The sequence below is a fragment of the Lycorma delicatula genome, chromosome 2 (genome assembly GCF_047948215.1).
Source record: "Lycorma delicatula isolate Av1 chromosome 2, ASM4794821v1, whole genome shotgun sequence".
NCBI classification, from domain to species: domain Eukaryota; kingdom Metazoa; phylum Arthropoda; class Insecta; order Hemiptera; family Fulgoridae; genus Lycorma; species Lycorma delicatula.
In genome coordinates this window covers 76,708,400-76,729,596 of record NC_134456.1, presented here as the reverse complement: position 1 = coordinate 76,729,596, position 21,197 = coordinate 76,708,400, and the positions used below count along the sequence as shown (strand labels likewise).

The 21,197-nt window shown below is 30.5% G+C and overlaps 1 protein-coding gene and 1 non-coding gene across 2 annotated transcripts; both read left to right on the top strand.

The window, feature by feature from the left end:
- The first annotated feature begins 1,088 nt into the window (after positions 1-1,088).
- On the top strand, positions 1,089-20,068 carry RpS2 (ribosomal protein S2). The gene is made up of 6 exons (XM_075355572.1): positions 1,089-1,151; positions 3,558-3,795; positions 5,037-5,154; positions 11,844-12,007; positions 14,563-14,722; positions 19,855-20,068. Exons 2-6 carry the CDS (start codon positions 3,562-3,564, stop codon positions 20,013-20,015), a joined length of 837 nt encoding a protein of 278 aa, XP_075211687.1. The 5' UTR covers positions 1,089-1,151; positions 3,558-3,561; the 3' UTR covers positions 20,016-20,068.
- On the top strand, positions 5,197-5,280 carry LOC142320689 (small nucleolar RNA Z195/SNORD33/SNORD32 family). The gene has a single exon (XR_012755474.1). It is a non-coding gene; the product is annotated as a small nucleolar RNA Z195/SNORD33/SNORD32 family (small nucleolar RNA).
- Positions 20,069-21,197: the final 1,129 nt, after the last annotated feature.

The following is a 21,197-nucleotide window of genomic DNA, read 5'->3' as shown; positions in this document are numbered from 1 at the left end:
TACAAAAATCATTTTGTAACCAATTTAAAATAGTGTTTAACATTTTTATTAATTTACTTGATTCAGTATGATAAAATTGGGTAGCCATATTTTGTACAAATTGCAGAATTGTTTCCAATCAGATAAATTTTTTATCAAAGAAATCAGAGGCACATAAGTTACACCCGAAAAAAAAAATATGTTGAGAGAACTGCTACTTCAGCCAAAATATATGTCCTTTACAGAGAAAAAATAAAGAGTTAGAAAAATTACGAATATATGTACTTTTTTTATTTTTTAAGAAAAAAACATCAATACTTATGTACATTTCTTTGACAAATCAGTAATTTAGCAATATGCATCATTTTTACATAAAAGAAAAATGCATACGTGTAGTCAAATAATGTTAAAAATTTAACTGAAGCTTTTAAGTGAGGTAAGTACACAGCATTAGAAAACTTTTACTTTGATATAGGCTTATATGTTTTGCAGGAGAAATGTGTACCAGGCAACATTTTTAATATAACTAGAGCTAGAAAAACAATCTATGATCCCATGTAAAAAACTGAATACTACAGGAAATAAAGGATCTGTATACAATCTCGTCAAATCATTTCTTATTCTGAAGATGAATGTAAATAACAATTCGCTGACGTCGATCATATAAATGGCAACATATCTTTTAGCCAGCTCGTAGTCAATCCTGAAAAAATGTAAGACTGAAAGTAGATAATGCCTAGTTTCGTTTCAAAATATTATAATATATCAAAAGACTAAAATAATATAAATATGTGATTTCGGATTATTAATTTTTTTTAACGTGAAAAAATGAATCATTATAATTTTTGATAGTTCAGACTTCACAAAAAATATCCTTTTTGCTAAACTTGATGAAAGGAATTTACAGAAAAAATTTGTATTTAATAGAAAAGTAATTGAACACCGAAGATTATTATATCTAGATATGAATATATGTATTCAATATTTTATTATATCCCACTTTATTGTATATTAAGGATATAATGTTCACAATAAACAATTTTTATAAAATCTATTCAATATATTTTCCCACACGTCCTCAAAATACGATGATTTTGTTTTTCTTCTTGTTGGCTATTCTTGTTGGCAGCACAGCCAGGAACTCATTTCTGTTTCCGTTGCGACAGAATAAGGTGGGTTGATCATCTATTTTCTTTGTTTTTAAGTATTATTAGTTGTTAATATTATTTTTTGTTTAGATTTGTATTTAATTTAAGTTTTAGATATTATATCAATTCTTTGTGGGTAATTAATTGATTAAAATTAATTTTCTTCTGATCTGCAGCAAGTAGTCTGCTTTCGATAGACGGTTGGTCTTACCTATATCCCGTGGCGATGCCAGATTTTGTTTAAAATATGCTTCCGGTAGAATAAGCACATTATACTAAAACAGAATTATAGGGATTCAATTAGAAATTTTGTTAGGCTTGCCAAATTTGGGTATTTGTTAGCACGTGCTCTGGCGTTACATGTTACGCGAATGCTGAAATTGAATGTAATGTAATAATCGCACCATTCTGTATTAGAGTTTTATAAGATTATCGGTCCTCATAATTATCACTTTGAATTTAGTCTGTGAAAGTGGTATGTTGATTGGCACAATAATTAAACATTTTGTGAAAGCTTAATATTCATATTGCACAACATATCCTGGTATTTTAATTTGTGCTTTGTCGTTATAGAAATTCGTCTAGAAGTTTAATTAAAAGCTGTCATTTTGCAATAGTTTGTAACATAGAGGTGGGATTTTGCTTCATGAAAAGGTGAAACCAAATTCAATAGAAATTATTAGTTTTCAGAAAATTAAGTTTTTAATGCATTTCTAAAAAGTTAACTTACCATTTGCAGCAGTGCACATTTTCAATAGTTATGGTAGTTCACATTGTTTATGAAAGAAATCAAATTGTTCTACAGCTACAGTCATTTATTATTTGTACAATTATCAATTACAGTCTAAGGTGTTACAGTATTACTTATGTAAATTTAGAAAGCAAAGATACAAGTGCAGCAATTCTACATGAGGTTGTGAAGTTAGTATTAGTAGTTAGTTGTACAGTGGAAGGGATAATGTACCTCAACAGAGTTTTACTTAGCGAGAAGCCAGGGTGTGGGTTCAATGGCCCATTTGCACTTATGAATTGATTAAACTACTAAATCTTTATGAGTAATAATTAACTGGTGTGAATGTTTACAACAAACAGCTGCTACTTAGCTGTAGGAAATAAATGGATCAAGCCTGGCAACTTCATTATTTCAGACTGCGATTGTATAATTGCTTTCAAGATGAAGGCTATCAACATTTGACAATGTCATTTTGTGGATCCTGACAAGTGCATATTCCTAGCTATTGAGAGTAAGGTGGATACTCATGTTGAGTATACCTCATTATGTCACAGGAAAAGAACATTATCTTTGATATGTGTGTGAATTTTTATTTTGCCAAAAATTATCATTTTGATTGTTGTATTGACGATTTGATGCTATATTCTAACCATTTCCTTTAGAATAGGCTGTATAAAAATATAGTAAAACGTTCATCAGTATTATTACAATAAGAAGGTAATATACATTTAAAAACTATGGTAGAATAATTTTTTGTTTATTGATGATTAACATAATAACATTAGACAAGGTTTGCGAGTGTTAGCTTATGTTTACTGATATCATAAATAAAAAAATACAGTTAATTATGTAATTAGTTAAATGTTGGGTAACTAATGATTCCATATACTGAACTTCGTACAATATCAACATGGGTAACTAACTGTTTTATGTACTGAACTTTGTACAGTATTAACGTAATGGTTATGTTTGCTAACCTTGTCTGATTAACTTGTATTGCTGATTTTAAAATGTATACTTGAGACATTGATACAAATTCAAAACATCCTTGTTGCTACGGGAATATGTAGTTTGATTTTTCATTTAGAATCTTTATCATTTATAAACGACAGTAGATAATACTTAGGTGAAACTTTATAGTTTTTATATTTGTAAATTGAAATATTCAGCCATAAGTGTAGTATGCAAACTAGCTCCTAATTGAATATCATTTAAGAGCTACTAGGAACTACTAACTATATATATAATGAATTCTTATTATAGTACTTTAAAAGTAATCTAAAATACCCAAAACTGGCAAGAGTGAGAACAGATCATTAGTCTGTTTCCTCATACCACTTGAAGTTGATTTAAATTTTTCTTTGTTATGTCACTGATGCAGAGTAAATTTTTTAACTAAACTTTTTAAAAGTTGCAAGGGCTCTTAAATCTAATTGAGCCAAAATTTTAATACGTTAGTACAGTTGTAATTGCATTGCAGTATTAGTCATTAGATCACCATGCTTAAGGTAGCTGTAAAAATTGTTTATAAAAATGCCTTCTTTAAATAAAAGTTTAAATTTTTGCAAGTAATGTTGTGAACAAGACTAGATGTGTATTTTGTATTCATATGGAACTGAATCTTTGTTTTTACTGCATATCAGGAACAAGTTATCAATTAGCTATACTAGCTTGATTTTATTTATTTGTTGAATTAGCAAAATGGCGGACGCTGCTCCAGCCGGCAGAGGTGGTTTTGGTACCCGTGGAGGTTTTGGGAGTCGTGGGGGTGGCCGAGGAGGCCTTCGAGGACGTGGGCGTGGTAGAGGCAGAGGCCGTGGACGTGGTAAGGAGGCAGAGAAGGAGTGGATTCCTGTTACTAAATTGGGTCGACTTGTAAGAGATGGAAAAATACGAACTCTTGAGGATATTTACTTGTTCTCCCTGCCCATCAAGGTAAATTAACACCTGTAAATATGTATTTACTTGTTTAAAATAATATATGACAACTGTTAATAAAATTTTAGGAGTTTTACAGATTTTTTTTTTTTGTTAATACACAAATGAATAAATAGGCCGAAGCATTAATGATTATTATTTTATAAATTATATAACATAATTTATAATTATATTAATTATAAATTATTTTCAGAGGTATTCCTGCTGTTTGTTTTTTTTTTTATGAATGACCTAATGATAATTAGTTATAATAATAAATAAATTATACAATAATTCATATAATTAATGATATAGGGTGGAAACAAAACTGAATTGTAAATTATACAATAATTCATATAATTAATGATATAGGGTGGAAACAAAACTGAATTGTACTTTTGGTAATGACAGGGTATAATGAATTTGCTATTTGTATGAGAATCGGGATTGTGAATAACTGAAATCAATAAATTTATAGTATTATTTTTTCTTACTAGACGCTAGTCCTGTATAATACTTAGCATAAACTATTTCTATCCAGAGAATGAAGTTGTGTTTTCAGCTAAACTATTTTTTCAAATTAATTTTGCTTCCTTTAATCTTTTATTTTTTTAACAACTTTCAAAAATTACTGGACAGTTTCATTGGTCAGAAATATTGAAACAAACAGATTTTATTCTGTAATTTAAGTTTGAAAAATTTCAGTATGATTTCTTTGCGCTTAGAGCAGAAGTAAGCAAATTTTTTACAGTATATAACTAAAAAATATTCTGGATCTAAGTTTACATGAACTTTTTCTGGATTTTTCACTTTTAGAACATCCTGAAATTGTTTCTTAGTGGGACGTCCTGTATCATTATTAACATGTTTCTAAACTATGTCCTTATAGTTCATTAGTAATTTATTGAACAGTTTTGGTTTTGGTTAGATAGATGTATTGATTAGTAATATTAATTTTGTTAATGTTTGCTTTCTGTATATACCTGTTTTTAATTTGTTTTTACCTTTTAATATCTAAGAAGGAATTGTTACTGTTTTTTACTTCTGAAGTATAAAATAAGCAGGCAGTATTAATCGGCCGATGATGAATGTTTACACCTATTAATGAATAGTGATTACATTAACATGCATCACCAACTGAGGCCTCACAACACTTGAAATATGCATTTATAAAACCTTCAAATATAAATATTATATAATTTTTTTTTCCATTGTCAATACATTATTATCCTAATGTATTCATTGATTAAATTTTACAGGAGTTCGAAATCATTGACTTCTTCATCGGTTCCTCATTAAAGGATGAAGTTTTAAAGATCATGCCTGTGCAAAAACAGACCAGGGCTGGTCAACGTACTCGATTTAAGGCTTTTGTCGGTATGCAATAAAAATAAATTATTTATATATTGTGAGAGAATTGTAACCTATGAGGATAATAATCACCACAATTTTTCTGATATTTAGTGATTAAATTTTTTTACATGCATCACCATCTGAGGTTACAAATTATATCTTATTAGTTTACAGCTTGTTAATATTTACTTCATAAAACCAATGAGTCCAATAACATTTGAAAATAATGTTGCTCATTAGCATTCATATATATATATGAAACTGACTGTTTGACAGCAGAGCTGGCCTTAGGTAATGACATACAAAATAATTATGATTAACAGAAAAAAAAGCTTTATTTAGGAAAAGTAAAGAACCAATTTTGTTGTAATTTGGGTGAATTTTGATTACAAAATGTCTTAAGTCTTATCAGTATAATAAAATTATGTATTACCCACATACTGAATGTTAGTAATAGGTTCTACATGTTATAAGGAATTTCAAAAGATCAGAGACTAGGATGGTAGTAGCTCCACTGTTACTAGTGGTGTAGTAGCTCTTTAATATTATTAAATACATCTTCTTCCAGTACCATTATCCCCTCTCTGGAAGTGCTTTAAAGTGCTCAATCTACAGCTGCAATTGCTTTTTAATTGGACAAAAGAGAAGAAAGTTCAAGGGAGCCAAATCTTGAAAATAGAGTGAATGTTCTAGCACTTCATAGTGCAAATCCCTCAATTTTTCCATCGCCAAGACACTAGTGGGCAAGTGCAGTGACCTGATTGAAGGGAATTTTTTTTCTTCTGCAAGCTGGGTCTGTTTTCACAAATTTTTGCAACCAGCTTTATTAAAAGATTAGAATAGTATTCCCCAGTTATTGTTTTAACTTTTTCAAGATAGTCGATAAACAAAATTCCTTTTGCATCCCAAAAAGCCAATTCCATCATCTTTGCTGCTGATTGCACAATCTTCATTTTCTTCTGAGCTGAAGAGTGGCTTCTGTCCATTGCATGGATTGTTGTTTTGATTCCGGTGTGTAATGGTGAATCCATGTTACATCCATTGTCATATCATTGCAGAAAATCAGTCTTGTTTGCAGTAAAATGCATCAAGGAATGTTCAGAAAGATTTGTGCAAATGCATTTTTTATCTGCTGTGAGCACGTGCACCCACCACCTTTGGATAAAGGTTTTTCATGTGCAATTCTTCATGCAAAATGTAACAGACATGTTCTTTTGAAATTTCTCTAGTCTTTGCAATCTCATGCACTTTCATACGGCAATCTTCCAAAATCATGTGTGTATTTTCGATGTGGTTGCACTTTTCAGACATTTTTCCTGTGGATCATCTTGGATGCTTTCATGGCCATGTTTAAACTCATTTCATAGTGCAAATTGAGGGAGAAGTCACCATACATCATTACGATTCTTGAATAAATTTTTGTCAGCGTAAAGTAAAACCTTCTACAAAGAAATTTAATCTAGATTTTCTTCATTTTCAACAACATGCACCACAATTGATTCAGACAGCTGCCTACAGGCAACTGCTGGATGGAAAGACTTGCAATTTCTCATGGTGCCTTCTAACAGTAGAATCAACAGGAAGATCATGCGACTTGTGCTGTGACCTAAGGACACAAGGCTGAGAACTTTTCAGACTGCTGTTGTGTTGTACCTCTTATAAATCCATAATTTGTTTATTGAAATTATTTCCAACTTTTAAGGGAACCAAATATGTTCTGGTTAATTACAGTCTTGCCTTTTACTTTATACAATATTGTCTGCATCAAAAAATTGATGAGGCTGTAGCACTCTTTCATAATTTAGTCAATATATATTTTAATTGTTACTGTAATTTATTTTTCATAGCTATCACTGAGTGATAGCTAGAGTGGATTCTAAACAGTTTCAGATCCACTACAGTTACAGCTAGTCAAATTTCCTAAGTACAGATAGATTTTTTCACATTTAGCCTCATTTATTCTCAAAAAAGAAAAAATTCTATTCTCCCAAAAAAAAGTCTATAAATCTTATTAATGCGTATTTAATGTCAAAGCTTTATTTTAATTTTTTTACCGACTAACATTATGTTCAAAAATTTAAGTTGGCAAAATTTTTTTTCTATTCATTTATGTATAAAACATATATTGGATGTTAATTTTTATACAATTTTTAACGGATTATACAATATTATAAGGATTTTTTTTTAGCTAAGTTTTCATTTTGTAATGCATTCACTAGAAAATCGAGGGAGTATATTTGTGCTCCAATTTTTGCACTGTTTATATTAAGGATATCGAGATAGAATATTAATGTAGCATAAAAATAAATTGTGTAAAAAATATAATAAAAAAATTTTATTGTGTAATTAATGCACAAGTTCCTACCCTATACAGACCAGTTCTACTAGACTGAAAGTCTGATATGTAAATTTGTTACCTCATAATGCATTTACAAACTACTGCTGTTCATAACATCAATTTACAAATTGTATTTCATTTTAGACTACTTGAAAAAAATTTTATAATTACATTATACTAAGCTCAGATAAATATTTTTTTGCCTGTGTATGAATGGATTTTTTTGTTTTTTACCATTTTTGTTGCTATTCACTCTGAAGTACATTGGCATGGGCCAGAAGTCTTTGTATGGTACCAGTGGGTGCAAAAGTAGGTATACAGTTGTGGAGTTTTCTTTATTAGTAGTTGTGATGTTTTACACATAATGCGGTACTTGATCATGAAACAAAACAGTATCTTTAGAAGGATATGATCACAATAACAATTAAAGTATAATCTGTGAGGTGTTCAAATTGCCGGCCTTCTGCATTTACTCATTCCTGCACTCTTAGTTTCTATACTCAAGCACAGTTTTGCGCAGAGGTTTTTATCATTATTAATTTCTTTGCGTGCATCTGTTACAAAGTTTTTTCTTGCGTAATATATGCAGTTTTGCCTATTAATAGTGCCTGAAAGTTTAAAAATCGCTTCATTGGACCAAGACTCTTTGCGAATTATGCCATCCCCTTGTCTGCATTCACCTTACTTTGCATAATTGTAATTGTCTATCTAAATCATCTAATAATCCATGAAGTAATCTTGGCCGATAAATTTTCAAACTAAACATTGCATTAGATGCTCTGAAGATCTTCATGGAATGACTAACTCACGAGAAGCTTTCCTATTTGTTTTTTTTTTTTTGGGGGGGGTACTTTGCAACTAATATTTCATTGTCTTTGGTAGTAACACTAACTGGTCAACCACTCTTTGGTACATTACAGATGGAGCCAGTTTCATCAAATTTATGGCATAATCTGTAAATTGTTAATCCACTTGGTGGAGGTGTATCAAATTATGTAGCCCATTTTTGTTGAACCATCTCAGCATTCTCAGCCTTTCAGTATTGTTTGAATATCCACATCTGTTGGTTGATGGTTAAATTTCCAGCCAGGGTATCTGAAAAATACTAATATGTAAGTAATTGAGTAACAAATAATAAATTGTTTAACACATGTAACTTTATACCTACTTTTGCACCCCTCTGCCTGTTTAAACTAAATATACATTACATTATGTTATAGCGGATCTGTCAAACCTATGGCTTTGTTTTGAACTGCTCTGTAAAAAAAAATGCATGTCTACTATAGATACATTTTTAGGAGACCAAATTTTGGTTTTCTATCATTTTAGTGTGAAGAATTCTTTGTGCCACTATTGTACTACATTGTTTTCAATTTCAAGTAAATATTCTCTTGGAGAATATATTATTGCAAAAATTGATAATATATATATATATATGACATTTTTATATATAGGCTCCTTTAGCATATCTTGTAAGTTCTCTATACACTGCATTTGTCAGTAGTTATGTTTCTGAAACATAGGAGTTATATATTATTTTTAATTACCCTTGTACTCACTGAAAAGTGTCAATCCATTGCAAATTGTCCAGAAAAGAAATAATTGGTTGCTTGACCATCACAGAAAAAAATTCATATTTTGTAGGTGCATTCCCTTATGTTATTGTAGTACAAAACTAATTTTTTTTTAATTTTTATTGTATCCAGTTTAAAAATGGCTGCCATTTCTTTATTTTCATTTGATTTGCATGCATCTACTATTTCTAAATTACTTGGCACTGGGTTGTCCTAGGTTTTTCAAAAAAACTATTGTTCAGTACGTTCTGGCCTACAAATCAAAGCCGTTTACGTACCCAATATGATTTTGTTCATGTATGCTTTGTAGCCCAATGTAATTGAATGCTAATGAACAAAATTCTTTTTTCATAGTATAATTTCTCAAAGAAGGAAGAGTTTCTTGGCCTCAATATTTTCTTTGCTTTTAAAAAAAAGAGTATAGTTATTTTTTACAAAATATCATTGGTAGCTTACCCTTTAAAGAATATTGTTGGGGTCCAGATAAAAAATTGAAAATTGCACATGAGGTTTCTTTGCTATCAAACTTCAGTATAAATTTTAACTTTAAGATTAAACTCTTGAGTAAGTATAAAAAAGATTGTGAGTTGGCACACTGCTTAATTAAGCAATATGCCAATTCACAATCCTTAGGACTGATAGGTCTGACTAAAACGATACCAAAATTGGCTTTTGTGGCTATATTTGAACAGTAGATCTAAAAATCTGTTTGAATTAAAATGCTGTCTGAAACTAAAGTTGAAATGTATCATCAAAATCAAACGTAACCATTTTTAATGCCAAAAATACTTGGATGCGCATCATATTTAAAGTGTAAGTATACCATTTTTAGATTATATATATTTAATTTTTTTTTTTAAACGATGATACATCTTTCTGAGTAATTTATTATAAAATTCTATTAAAATAACTATGAATGTGTGTGTAAATCCAAATGGGTGCTTTTGTATAATATTTTTTAAGCAGCATTAAGATCAGCTTATCCCCGACTGAGAGCCTCATTCTTTTCTTGCCACTACGCCCAGAACACTTATCACTGAACACATACATTACACCAAGAACAAGAACACTACATGAATTACAACATATACCCTTACACAACATTCTGCTCTACTTCCTTTTTCACTTACACTCTGTGACGTTGGGACACCTTACAAAACACAACGCAAGGTGGAAATTATCATCTGATGGATGAATGGTGCTATATAGTGTCTCGAATGATGTCCTCTGAGTACCTGGGCCAACCCAGTTGTATTTAGCTCTGCTGGAATGGTCGTTATATCACCGGTTCTCATGGGACCAAAATTTCACGTCCTGAAATTAATTCTTCAGTGAATGGTTGGTGGTCCATCTAAAAAAACCAATATTTGTCTAATGAAAAGACCTTGGTCAGTTTTGTCTGATGATAAAAGTTTTGCGGAAGAGAATTGCAAAGCATCAGACCTAAAATACAAAATATTAGATTCGTTATTTTCTGAAACAATCTGGAAGTTTGGCTCCCTTAATAAGGTCTTGCCTTTTCTGATCAATATGGTAGTAAGTAACTAGTTCAAGTGGTTCCCCCAAGAACATAAGAAAACTGAGAGATGATAGGTCTCAGTTTTTTTTTTATAACGGAATTTTAAAAATTTAGTTTTGCAACATATACTTCGTGTTTGGGCAATGATAATGCCGAAGCGTTTTTCACCCAGAAAAAAGCCAAATAAAAAAAATTCAGTTTATGAATGATTGGTATTAACAAATCTGTATTGGTTAAAAACAAACTTTATTATATCAGTTAATAAGGTATGTTAGAGTTTTATAATACATAGTGTATATATAATATATACAAATACACATTGATAAAATGCTTTCTTCAACCTTTCTGAATATTCATTAGTCTTTTATTAAATTTATCTTATAACTACTCCAGAATTTTAAGAATTCCCAATGAACTGACTCGCCAGCCTGCTCTGACCAGTAAAGGCTGGATCAGCTGGACAAATGGAAGTAATGCTTCGAATGGTTTAAAATGATGTGCATATTTAAAGTTCAGAAACTCCTGCACTTTCAAAATCTTTAGAAACTCCTTCAAGTCTGCTCCAATCTGCTTTGTTGAAAAATTAACAGGTTACAAACTTATTCATTGATGTAAGAGCTGATACAAATGGTACCAACCAGTTTTCCAACGTCCTTGTAGGTGGTTGAATTTTGAAGAAGCTCATCTGTGTTTTTGCACATGGATTATAAATCTGAAAGAAGAAAAGAAAGTGGTTTTTACTGAGAGATGGTTGGACAATTTTCAACCAAATATTGGCGTGTTATCTACACATATGAAAGAGGTGACCAATTTTATTAGAAGCAATGCAGACCGAAAATCTATTCCACCCTATTATAAGGAAAATATGTCTAAAAAAAATCCAAAACATTGAAAATGTTAATCAGGAAGGTATTTTTGAGTTTCAAACAGAGAATAACATACTTACTTTCAGAACACAGTAGGGCAGTATAAAAAAATTTATATTGGACTTTCATAATTCAGGAATTTCTAGTACCTTTGTCTGACAATGAGTTGTGCCAAATTGTATTTTACATACTCCTTGTAGTATGTCAAACCTTGAGGATTTGGATAATATTAAAGGGATTCAAATTTTTTATCTCTTATCATTCAATCTAAAATTCCCGTATGTATTGGGCTTAGGTCATTAAAATTTATAGACCTTTTTTAAAAAAATATTCTATGCTTATAATTTTGAATGTTAATTGTATGTTGTGATTATTGTCTTGTTAACGAAGTGGAAGTGTATGTTTGTGTTTTCCAGCCATTGGAGATTCAAATGGGCATATTGGATTGGGAGTCAAGTGCAGCAAAGAAGTAGCAACAGCGATTAGAGGTGCTATTATATTAGCAAAACTTTCTGTTGTTCCAGTAAGACGAGGTTATTGGGGTAATAAGATCGGAAAACCACATACTGTGCCGTGCAAGGTATGTAATTAAATAAAATTAGTCGTGTCAGAAATACTTTCTATTTGCTTAAGAGAAGTAATTAAAATGTTAACGATTAATAAATTACAGTACTAGATAAATTTCCACAAGGTTATTCATAATCAGATTGTACTTGCATGTTCTGGAAAACTTTACATTACTTTTGAAATTGAGTTTTTTTATATCTAGTTTAGTGCTAATTGTTTTTTATATGCATTACACTGTTGGTTTTTAGTTTACTTATTGTTCAGTAGTTTATTTTTTCCTGGCTAGTGCTATCATGCATTAAAAACCCAATAATAAAATACTATGGTGAACTTAATTTAGGATCTGACAGTTAATATGATTTTGTGATGTGTATTTCAAAGTCACAGTTTATATTATTGAAGAATTCTACAAAACTAATGCAATAAGCCATCATAATTGTTTAAAATTGTTCATATACCAGTTAACTAGCTGGAATAGGATTTTTTTTAGTAAAAGCCATTTAAGACATCTTAATCCCATTTGAGGGAAATATTTTGTTGTTTTTCAGGCATAGATTTTCCAATTTATAGATTCTCCTGCCTATATCTTGAAATGAATTGCAAATGAGTATATCATTTTATTTTTGGACAATTGAGCAGAATTTTAATGTTTACCTGGGCCAGTTCTGTAGTGGATTGGAATTTTATCTCGAATTCATTAACAGTATAGTAGAATTATGGTGGATGAATGGATATTCAGGATTTGAGGAGAACAAGAAAGGCCAACTTTGGAGCCAGGAAAGAATAAAAATACTTACAATTTTTATTAGGAATTATTAGTTAAAAATCTGCTGGTGGATACCATACCCTTCATATATTACATAAGCAGTGAGATTCTAATGTAATAAAAGCGTGAATAAATATTGGAAAACAATCTTCAATGAAAATGAGTCTTTTGATTCTTTACTCAGAGTAAATTTGTCTTCCGGAAAATTGCTATCTTCTAATAGGATGAAGTATGCTCGTCTCCTTTAAAACTATAGAACTTTAAGATGTTCCTTATAAATTTTGAGTTTAGGTTTTGCCAACAGCCCTGGGGAAACTGCTAGGCATCATTACTACTAAAATCTGAAAAGCTTTAATAAAAAAAGTGATTTTGTTTTTTAAGTATCCTTTTTTAAGGTCCTACTCATAAAAGGTTGTTGAATTTTATACACAATTTTTTCATGAATAGGTAGTTGAATTTTATACACAACGTGGCAAAAGAAAGGATTGCCAAGGGCATCGTGGGCCTTCCCGCGTTCTTTTGTTTGCTTTATGCTTGGTAAGTTTTAAGTTTTTGTTGTAATTGCATGTTGAACTTGCTTTTTTACCTGGGGGTAGGTATTGGATTTCAGTTCCTTTCCATATTTTTTTTACTCACTCTTGTTTGAGACTTACGTGAGAGGTGTTTTTTGGGGGGGTATAGTACACCGATGGAAATGTCACGTGTGGCATTCGCATCGGTGGCATCCTGATTAAGGCAAGAACAAGGCTGAGAGATGACTTTTGCTGAAGTTTGAAGGTGACTTCTGGTAAGGGCCAAGGTATGGATGGGGTGATATGGTGACCGCAACTCACATGGTGCATGTCTTCCCCTGCACGGTCAGGATGGCCAGTACTGCTTTATTAAATCTATAATGGATCTATATTGACTATCAGCCAATACCACATGAAATCGCTGAAGTCGCTTCTATATGATGAACTGTACTATAAAATTTCTTGTTACTCATTTTGCCAGTCCCCATAAGATTTCGATTTTCTGCGAATGGTTCACCTTGAAATGGCAACTTGTTCTTTTGGTAGCCTCACCAAATTTTGAATATATGTGGACAGTTTTGAATGTAGTCTTTTATACCATTTAGCAGAGTTGGGATAGGCTGAGGGTGGTGCTTATGTACATTTTCTTGTACAAATGCAGGATCCCCGGCATTTGTACAAGGAAGTTTTATTAGTCTCATTGCACCCTGCCAAATAGTATGAAAATAGTCTTATCTACTTATACCATCAGTTTTCCAGTTTCTGTATGCTTTAACAAAAGCCACACGTACTTAACAGATAATTCTAATCTACAAAAGTTGCTGTAGCCATGTCTTAACTCATTGGCACCAATTCATGCTGGTCAGTTTATGCCTCCTGAATAAACAAAACAATAATATATGCAGCACAACAGGAGCCTAGTAATAAGATTTAGTTCAAACACCCGATTAATTTTACGATGTAGAGAATTACTATCAAATTATAATAAATTATGTACAGTTAGTATAATCAAGGTTCATTTTTATATTATATAATTCTCTTTTTTTTAATTAAGATTTTTTGGTATAAACAGTACTATTGATGTATTATAAAAGAATAAGTTTAGATTTTGTATTGTATAAATTTAGGTAGTGATTAAAAATGTTAAATTGAAATGCTTTTGTTATCAAAATTAGATTGTTTGAATCCCTTGAAGCTGAAATAAAAAAGGAAAGATTTGTGCCAATTAAAATCAATTAGCTGTAATGTAAATCAAATAAATTTTAAGTGGATTCATATTTTTCATTTTAGGTTACAGGCAAATGTGGTTCTGTACAAGTACGTTTAATTCCTGCACCAAGAGGAACTGGTATTGTTGGTGCACCAGTTCCAAAAAAGTTACTGCAGATGGCTGGTATTGAGGATTGCTATACATCTGCCAGAGGTTCTACCGGTACACTTGGAAATTTTGGTGAGAATTACCAAAGATAATATAACTTGTATATGTTTTATTTAATTTACTGAAAATATGAAGTTTTGGCAATGATGATACTCAGTTTTAGACTTTTGCGGTTTCCACCGGAGGTGTACTGATGATGGCTGAACATGTCTGAGCCAAATTAAAAAAAAATATATATAAACTCTAAGAACAACAGTGCATTAATTAAGACAGCTTTTCTTAAGATTAAATTTTGTTTTTCTTCCTGCTGTGATACTACTTTGCTGTTATTTTCATTGGGTCACATACTTCTTTTATTTTAATTTCCATTTATCATGGATAATATAGTATTTATCATGGAGGATATCTAACCTCTTTTGCCATAAAGAGTTAATTAAATTAAGGTTTTTATTTTTAATAATTTATTAACACAGGATTTAACACCATATCCTGTTGGATGATGTACAAGAGTACACTCATTAAGTTTTGTTATTGTTCACTACATTTAGTCTAGTATTACACATTCAGAACTGAATCTCTATGCTGAACAAGAAAATAATTCTTTATCAGCGTTTCTGTGAATTAGTGTAGTGTATAGATTTGATTTAATGTAGGAATATAGATGAATATGTAATACAATTAATTTATTTTATTTTAATTCTTTTCCATAAATTTTGATTAGTAAACTTGATTAAAACTTCCTGAAGGTGTTTTTTTTTTTTTTTATGTAAATGCTATTAAATATATATATAATTTAGAATATACTATTTGATAATGAAAGCTATGAGAAACCAAAATAATTTAGAATCTGATTACAGATTGATGGTAAATTAATTAAAAACTTTAGTTCCCTTCAGAGAATTTAATATGATGGCTGAATGTCATGTTGCGTGCTTAAATATTTTGTTGGCTGTGATGATACTTCTCTTAAAATCTTTTGCGGTTTCCACCAGAAATTTATCAATGATGGCTGAGTGTGTCTGAGCCAACCTGTATTTTCTTTTCATTTAACATTTTAATATTTATTAAGTATCAATAAATATGATTATGCATATTAACAGTGCGTTAAAAAAGTGACAATATAGTGTAAGTTGCATTAGTTAAGCAAAATTTCATTAGCATTGATTATACAACAGCTGAAAACTTGTGGTTTCCAATGACAGCTTAATTGATCATACATTTGTTCTTGAATGATATATAAACTTTTTTATCAAGGAATAGAAAAAAGTCAAAATGAACAAATAAAACTTTTTGTGTTTTTGTTTTAAAGCATTTTCAAATAGTTGGCTATGATGATACTTTTATCTAAAACTTTTGCGGTTTCCACCAGAGATTTTTCAATGATGGTTGAACATGTCTGAGCCAACTTTAATAATCCATTAATTTTAATTGCTTGTAAGTGGCAATTATAATTTATATGATAACATTTTCTTGGTAATATTTTTTTCCTTTTTGTTAATATAGAACTTTTAACTTGGGAGTAGAAAAGCATTTATCCCTTTATGTGCGGTAATGATTTATGGCTATGGGTGGAAGACATTTTCAAAAAAAAGGTCATGCAAAAACTAAAGTAACTTAAAAGATGCATTCATGCATAAAAACAACATATATCTTGTTCTTTTGCTGAATGCTGCCATTAATTGGTTAAGGAATTTTGTTTAATTATCTTGCAACAAAAGTTTGCACGAAAACGGCACAAGTCTAACCAAGCACACTAGAATTTGCAAACTATAGGTGATGATTCTGGTTATGTTTTACATAAGTTCTTTTCTTGTAAAAGATACTGAATAATAATAGTAACAGGAGTAACATTGATGGTAGTATAATAACAATAGAGCAATTTTGAAGAAGTAGTGCACATAGGTAGGGAATAGTATAATGTGGTTTATGTTATAATATAAATGTTTTTATTCATTTCCTTCTGAATTTTTGTCTCAAAAATTTTGTTTGAATTCAAATAAAGCAAGCCATGTTGTGGAAGGAACAGTTTGTAAACAAATTGCTTAAAAATGAGAGAAAAAATAATGCACTTAGTCTTGTTACATACGCACGGTCATTGAACTCATCTGATAGATAACTGAAGTAAAATGGTTCCCAGTCACATTGTAACAGGAATTCCCGTCCCAAAATGATTGGAAGACAAATAGCCGGTCACATTCAGAGACTCATATATGGGTTTCTACCCTCCAGCGTATGTACACGCAGCCCATATATGGATTTCCACCCACGAAGGGTTATTTTACTTTCATCGAGTTTTCTGATGCAACTGCAATATGTTTGATTATAGTTTCTTTTTCATGTACAATTACGATGTTAAGTCATTTTAATTGGCAGTAGTTCTAAGTATTACGGATTTTTATTGAAGAGTATGTCTGGCAGTGATTGGTTTTAAACTTTTATGGTTTCTACCGGAAATTTTCTGTGATGGTATATATGACATGTCTGAGTCTGTTCTAAAATTTATTGTTAACTCTTAATAATTTCTATTTTTTATGGCAAAGGTTTGATTTTAATTTAAAAAAGATTGTACACTCAAGTACAGGTGAACACAGATTATTCAGTTCTTTTATGGGTTAATTAAAAATTGCCAAACCAATGTAGCAAGTATTGATTTTTTCCAAACTTAGTATAGGCACTGATTACTGATGACTTTGAATTAACACACCAGTGTGATGTAACAAAACTGACAACCCCCCGTCCATGGGGGGGGGGGGGTGTCAGTTAAGCAATGGCTGCTGTGCATTAGAAAGTAGTGTGCATACTATGATATCGTGAAAGCAGATTTTATTACTGTTTGTAGATGTTTTCATTAAAGAGTACAGCCATGATCCTCCTAATAATGATTTTAACTGTTGGTATCAGCAGTTTAAGGATACAGAAAGTGTACACAAAAAAGGTGTTGGGCAACATCCTATCTCTGAGGAAGTTGTGAATAAAGTAAGAAAACTTTTCAGAGAAGCCCGGGTAAATCAACTCATCATGCAAGTTAGTACTGTGAATACTGAAGTGACAATTTTTAACGTTCTACACAAGCAACTAAAACTTTACAAAAATTCAGTTTCTTCGGTTGCAAGATTATAATAAACCATGCTGTTACAATTTTGCTTGGACTTAAGTAAAACAAAGATAACACATTTTTAGAAAAAGTAATCTAACAAAGCTGTGTTTCTAATCATAACAGTTGGATTTGGAGTTGAGAACCCTAATGCCATTTGGACAAACATGTAATAGCCTGAAAATTAACATTTGTTGTACATTGACTGCTTAAGAAGTGATTGGAACATTTTACTTCGCCAAGCCAACATTTATTGCACTAGTTACCTTAACATAATCCACCGTATTGGTCTAGTGGTACATCTTCTCAAATCAGCTGATTTGGAAGTCAAGAGTTCCAGCGTTCAAGTCTCTAGTAAAGGCAGTTACTTTTATATGGATTTGAATACTAGATTGTAGATTGTTTTTTGTAGTTGGGTTTCAATTAACCACACATCTCAGGAATCGTTGAACTGAGACTGTACTGTAGAAGACTACACTTCATTTACACATATACATATCCTCATTCATCCCCTGAAGTAATACCTGAACGGTAATTCCCAGAAGCTAAGCCAAAAAAAAAGTTACCTTAACATCAGCAACCTAGCATTTACTTCCAAGATTGTGTCTACCTCAGGAGTTTACATATTAGGGTTTAGCTACATGAACAATTTCTCAATGTTGATTAGCTGTTGAAGAAATCCCCTGACATTATACTACTTGATTTCTTTCTTTTGGGATTTGTCAAAGACAATCTGTATGTAACAAAGGTTGTCAACATCAATGAACTAAAAAGAAGAATCGGAGGTGTAATTAATGGAATAAGTCTAGATATTTTTCATAATGTGTGGCATCAAATTAAGTATTATCTAGACATTTTTACATGCAAAAAAAAGTGTAATTTGTTTGAAGCAAGTGCATTGCTTTTTTTCTTTTCTTTTTTTTCTAAAATGCCCTGATTAATTTATGCTCATTCTATATATGTTTTATTATAATACTTGTGTATTAATTTTGTTTTATATATTTTTAAATAGTTTCTGTGTTAGCACATTTAACTATTCTAGCACAAGAAAAATACTTTTATTAAATTGTGTATGATAAATGTAAATGTTAATGTGATTGCAACACCACTATGTAGTAGAGTCGTCTCTGCCTTTCATCCAAAAGGTTCTGAATTCAAAAATTCTAGTGTTGCATTTTTCTCATTATGAATAAATGCCACTTCAAGAAAACGAGAAATGCACAAATTGAAATTTTCATCATAAAAAGGTTGCTATAACTGACTGTATAAAACCTGTAATTATCTCAGTGAAGTAAATAAATTTTATAACAGTTTTCATTTTGTGAACTTTTCTTTTTAAAAATAATGTTACTCTGCATATTATGGTATGGTAGGTGTTTTTCACAAACTTTCATAGTATTTTAAGATTAATGTTAGTTCTGTATTATCTTTGTTTTAGGTCCTGATAATTTTCAATATTCTGTTAACCATGATATTAAGGTTATAATAAAGTATGGCATAGTTCATTGGAAATGATACTGATGTGTTTCGAGCAGTATGCATTAAATAGAAGCTGCTAGAACTGGTGATTTAGTTAAGACTAAAACAAAAATTTGTTTGTTAATATAAAATATAAGTTTTCTTTGTTAAAAATAGTTAATGTATTAATATTTCATCAAATTTGTCTGCTGATAAAACTTGTTTTGAGAGTTCTTTTATTTTAAGATAGAATGAAAATGGCAATGATGATACAATGTTTAAAACTTTTGCGGTTTCCACCAGATGATTGCAAATGATGGCTAAACATGTCTGAGCCGATAAAGTTGCCTTGAGTAAAGCTTTTTTTTTTCTTCAAGTTTTGTTATGGTTAACAGGTTGATTTATTTTATGTAGTGAATTTATATATTATAAAAGTTATATTTGACAATTAAATGTTTTACTAATTATTAAACACTGTACTTAATTTATTATTAAAGAATTGAAATACACTAGTTAATTCAGATTTTTTTAAAAGTAGTCATGCTTGGTCTTCATTGGAGTTGTTACACCAGTCAGTTACAGTAATTTTATTTAGATGTTCAGATTTATTTAGTTTTGTTGTTGAAATTTGTTTTGTTTTAATTTTTTGTAGCAAAAGCAACATATGCAGCCATTGCCAAGACGTATGCATACCTCACGCCTGATCTCTGGAAGGAATCAAAGTTGAAGAAGGCTCCATATGCTGAATTTGCTGATTACTTATTGAAGAATCATCGTCCTGTTTTACCAGTTGGCCACGCTGACGCCTCCTAAAACGAGGCTCGTTTATGGTTTTGATTTTTAAATAAAATTTGATTAAATCACAACATGGTTGTTTTTACTTTTTTTACCTTATACAAGCAAGCAATTAAAAATATTAAAGTTCTGAAGATGATTGCTTGCTAAAGAGATTTTTGTTTATTGTATTGTTGCGACAGTGTTATGATGTAAGTTCTGGAAATATAAAAATGTTCAAACATAACTGAAAAATCCTTTATCAGTTCTATAAAATATCAGACCCAAGTGGATTATTTATTTAATATATTTGTTCATAAAGCTCTCCATTATACTGTATGAATGTTTTATGTAGTCTAGGGGGTTTTTTTATGCATTTATTCTGTGACTTGATTTTCTGATGTGTAAGTACTGTAAAACTTGTTCTTAGAATGGTTTCCTACAAACTTATGCAAACTACATTAAAATCTCATAACAAATCACTTCCTACAGGCAGCATTTTTGTGTTTTTATTGATTTAAATGTTTCATTCTCAAGAAAGAAAAGTTCTAAATGGGTAGATGTAACAGAACACTTGATTTAGGCTATGAGTAATTTTAACCTTCAACAATTGGTAGCAGTACCAGTTGTTTACCATACATATGATTCAGCATGCATAAAAAGTTGTTTTTACTCGTTAATGTTTCATGATAATTGTTATTTTACAATGATTAGTTCATCAGATAAACATCTGTAATAGTCATCAGCAGGAACACTTCATATACTGTTTAATAGCAGCATAAATTTGTAATGATGCACATATGTATTTATGAAGAAAAGTATGAAAGCATTTTGTGGTATTATTTCATGATACAGAACTTTGTAACCAACCCTGTTATTATCTATGCAAACTAATGAAATTTTTAACAAATTAATATTTTATACAGTATTACTTGGATAAAATTAGTAACTTAATATGAAATTGTTTTATTACTCCTGAATTTGAACAACTAGGACAATATTCAGAATAAATAGAAATTGTTATTTTCTCAACGTTGTCCAATGTCAAGGGTTGTATTAGGTGCAAAAAAGCAGTTTTGGAAAAAAACATTCATAGGTTACAGTTTACTCATGTCAGGAAAGTAAGGTCTAATTTTAGTAATTCATTAGCTCTGATTCTCAGAATGTGGAGCTATATACTTTTTTGATGGAAGCTAGATTTTTATTCTTACCATTGAGAAT

Excerpts from the sequence above, each read along its gene's own strand:
- RpS2 (XM_075355572.1), top strand. The coding sequence starts at position 3,562 with ATGGCGGACGCTGCTCCAGCCGGCAGAGGTGGTTTTGGTACCCGTGGA. Across the intron at positions 5,155-11,843 it reads TCGATTTAAGGCTTTTGTCG|CCATTGGAGATTCAAATGGG; the intron begins GTATGCAATAAA and ends TGTGTTTTCCAG. Across the intron at positions 12,008-14,562 it reads CACATACTGTGCCGTGCAAG|GTTACAGGCAAATGTGGTTC; the intron begins GTATGTAATTAA and ends TTTTCATTTTAG.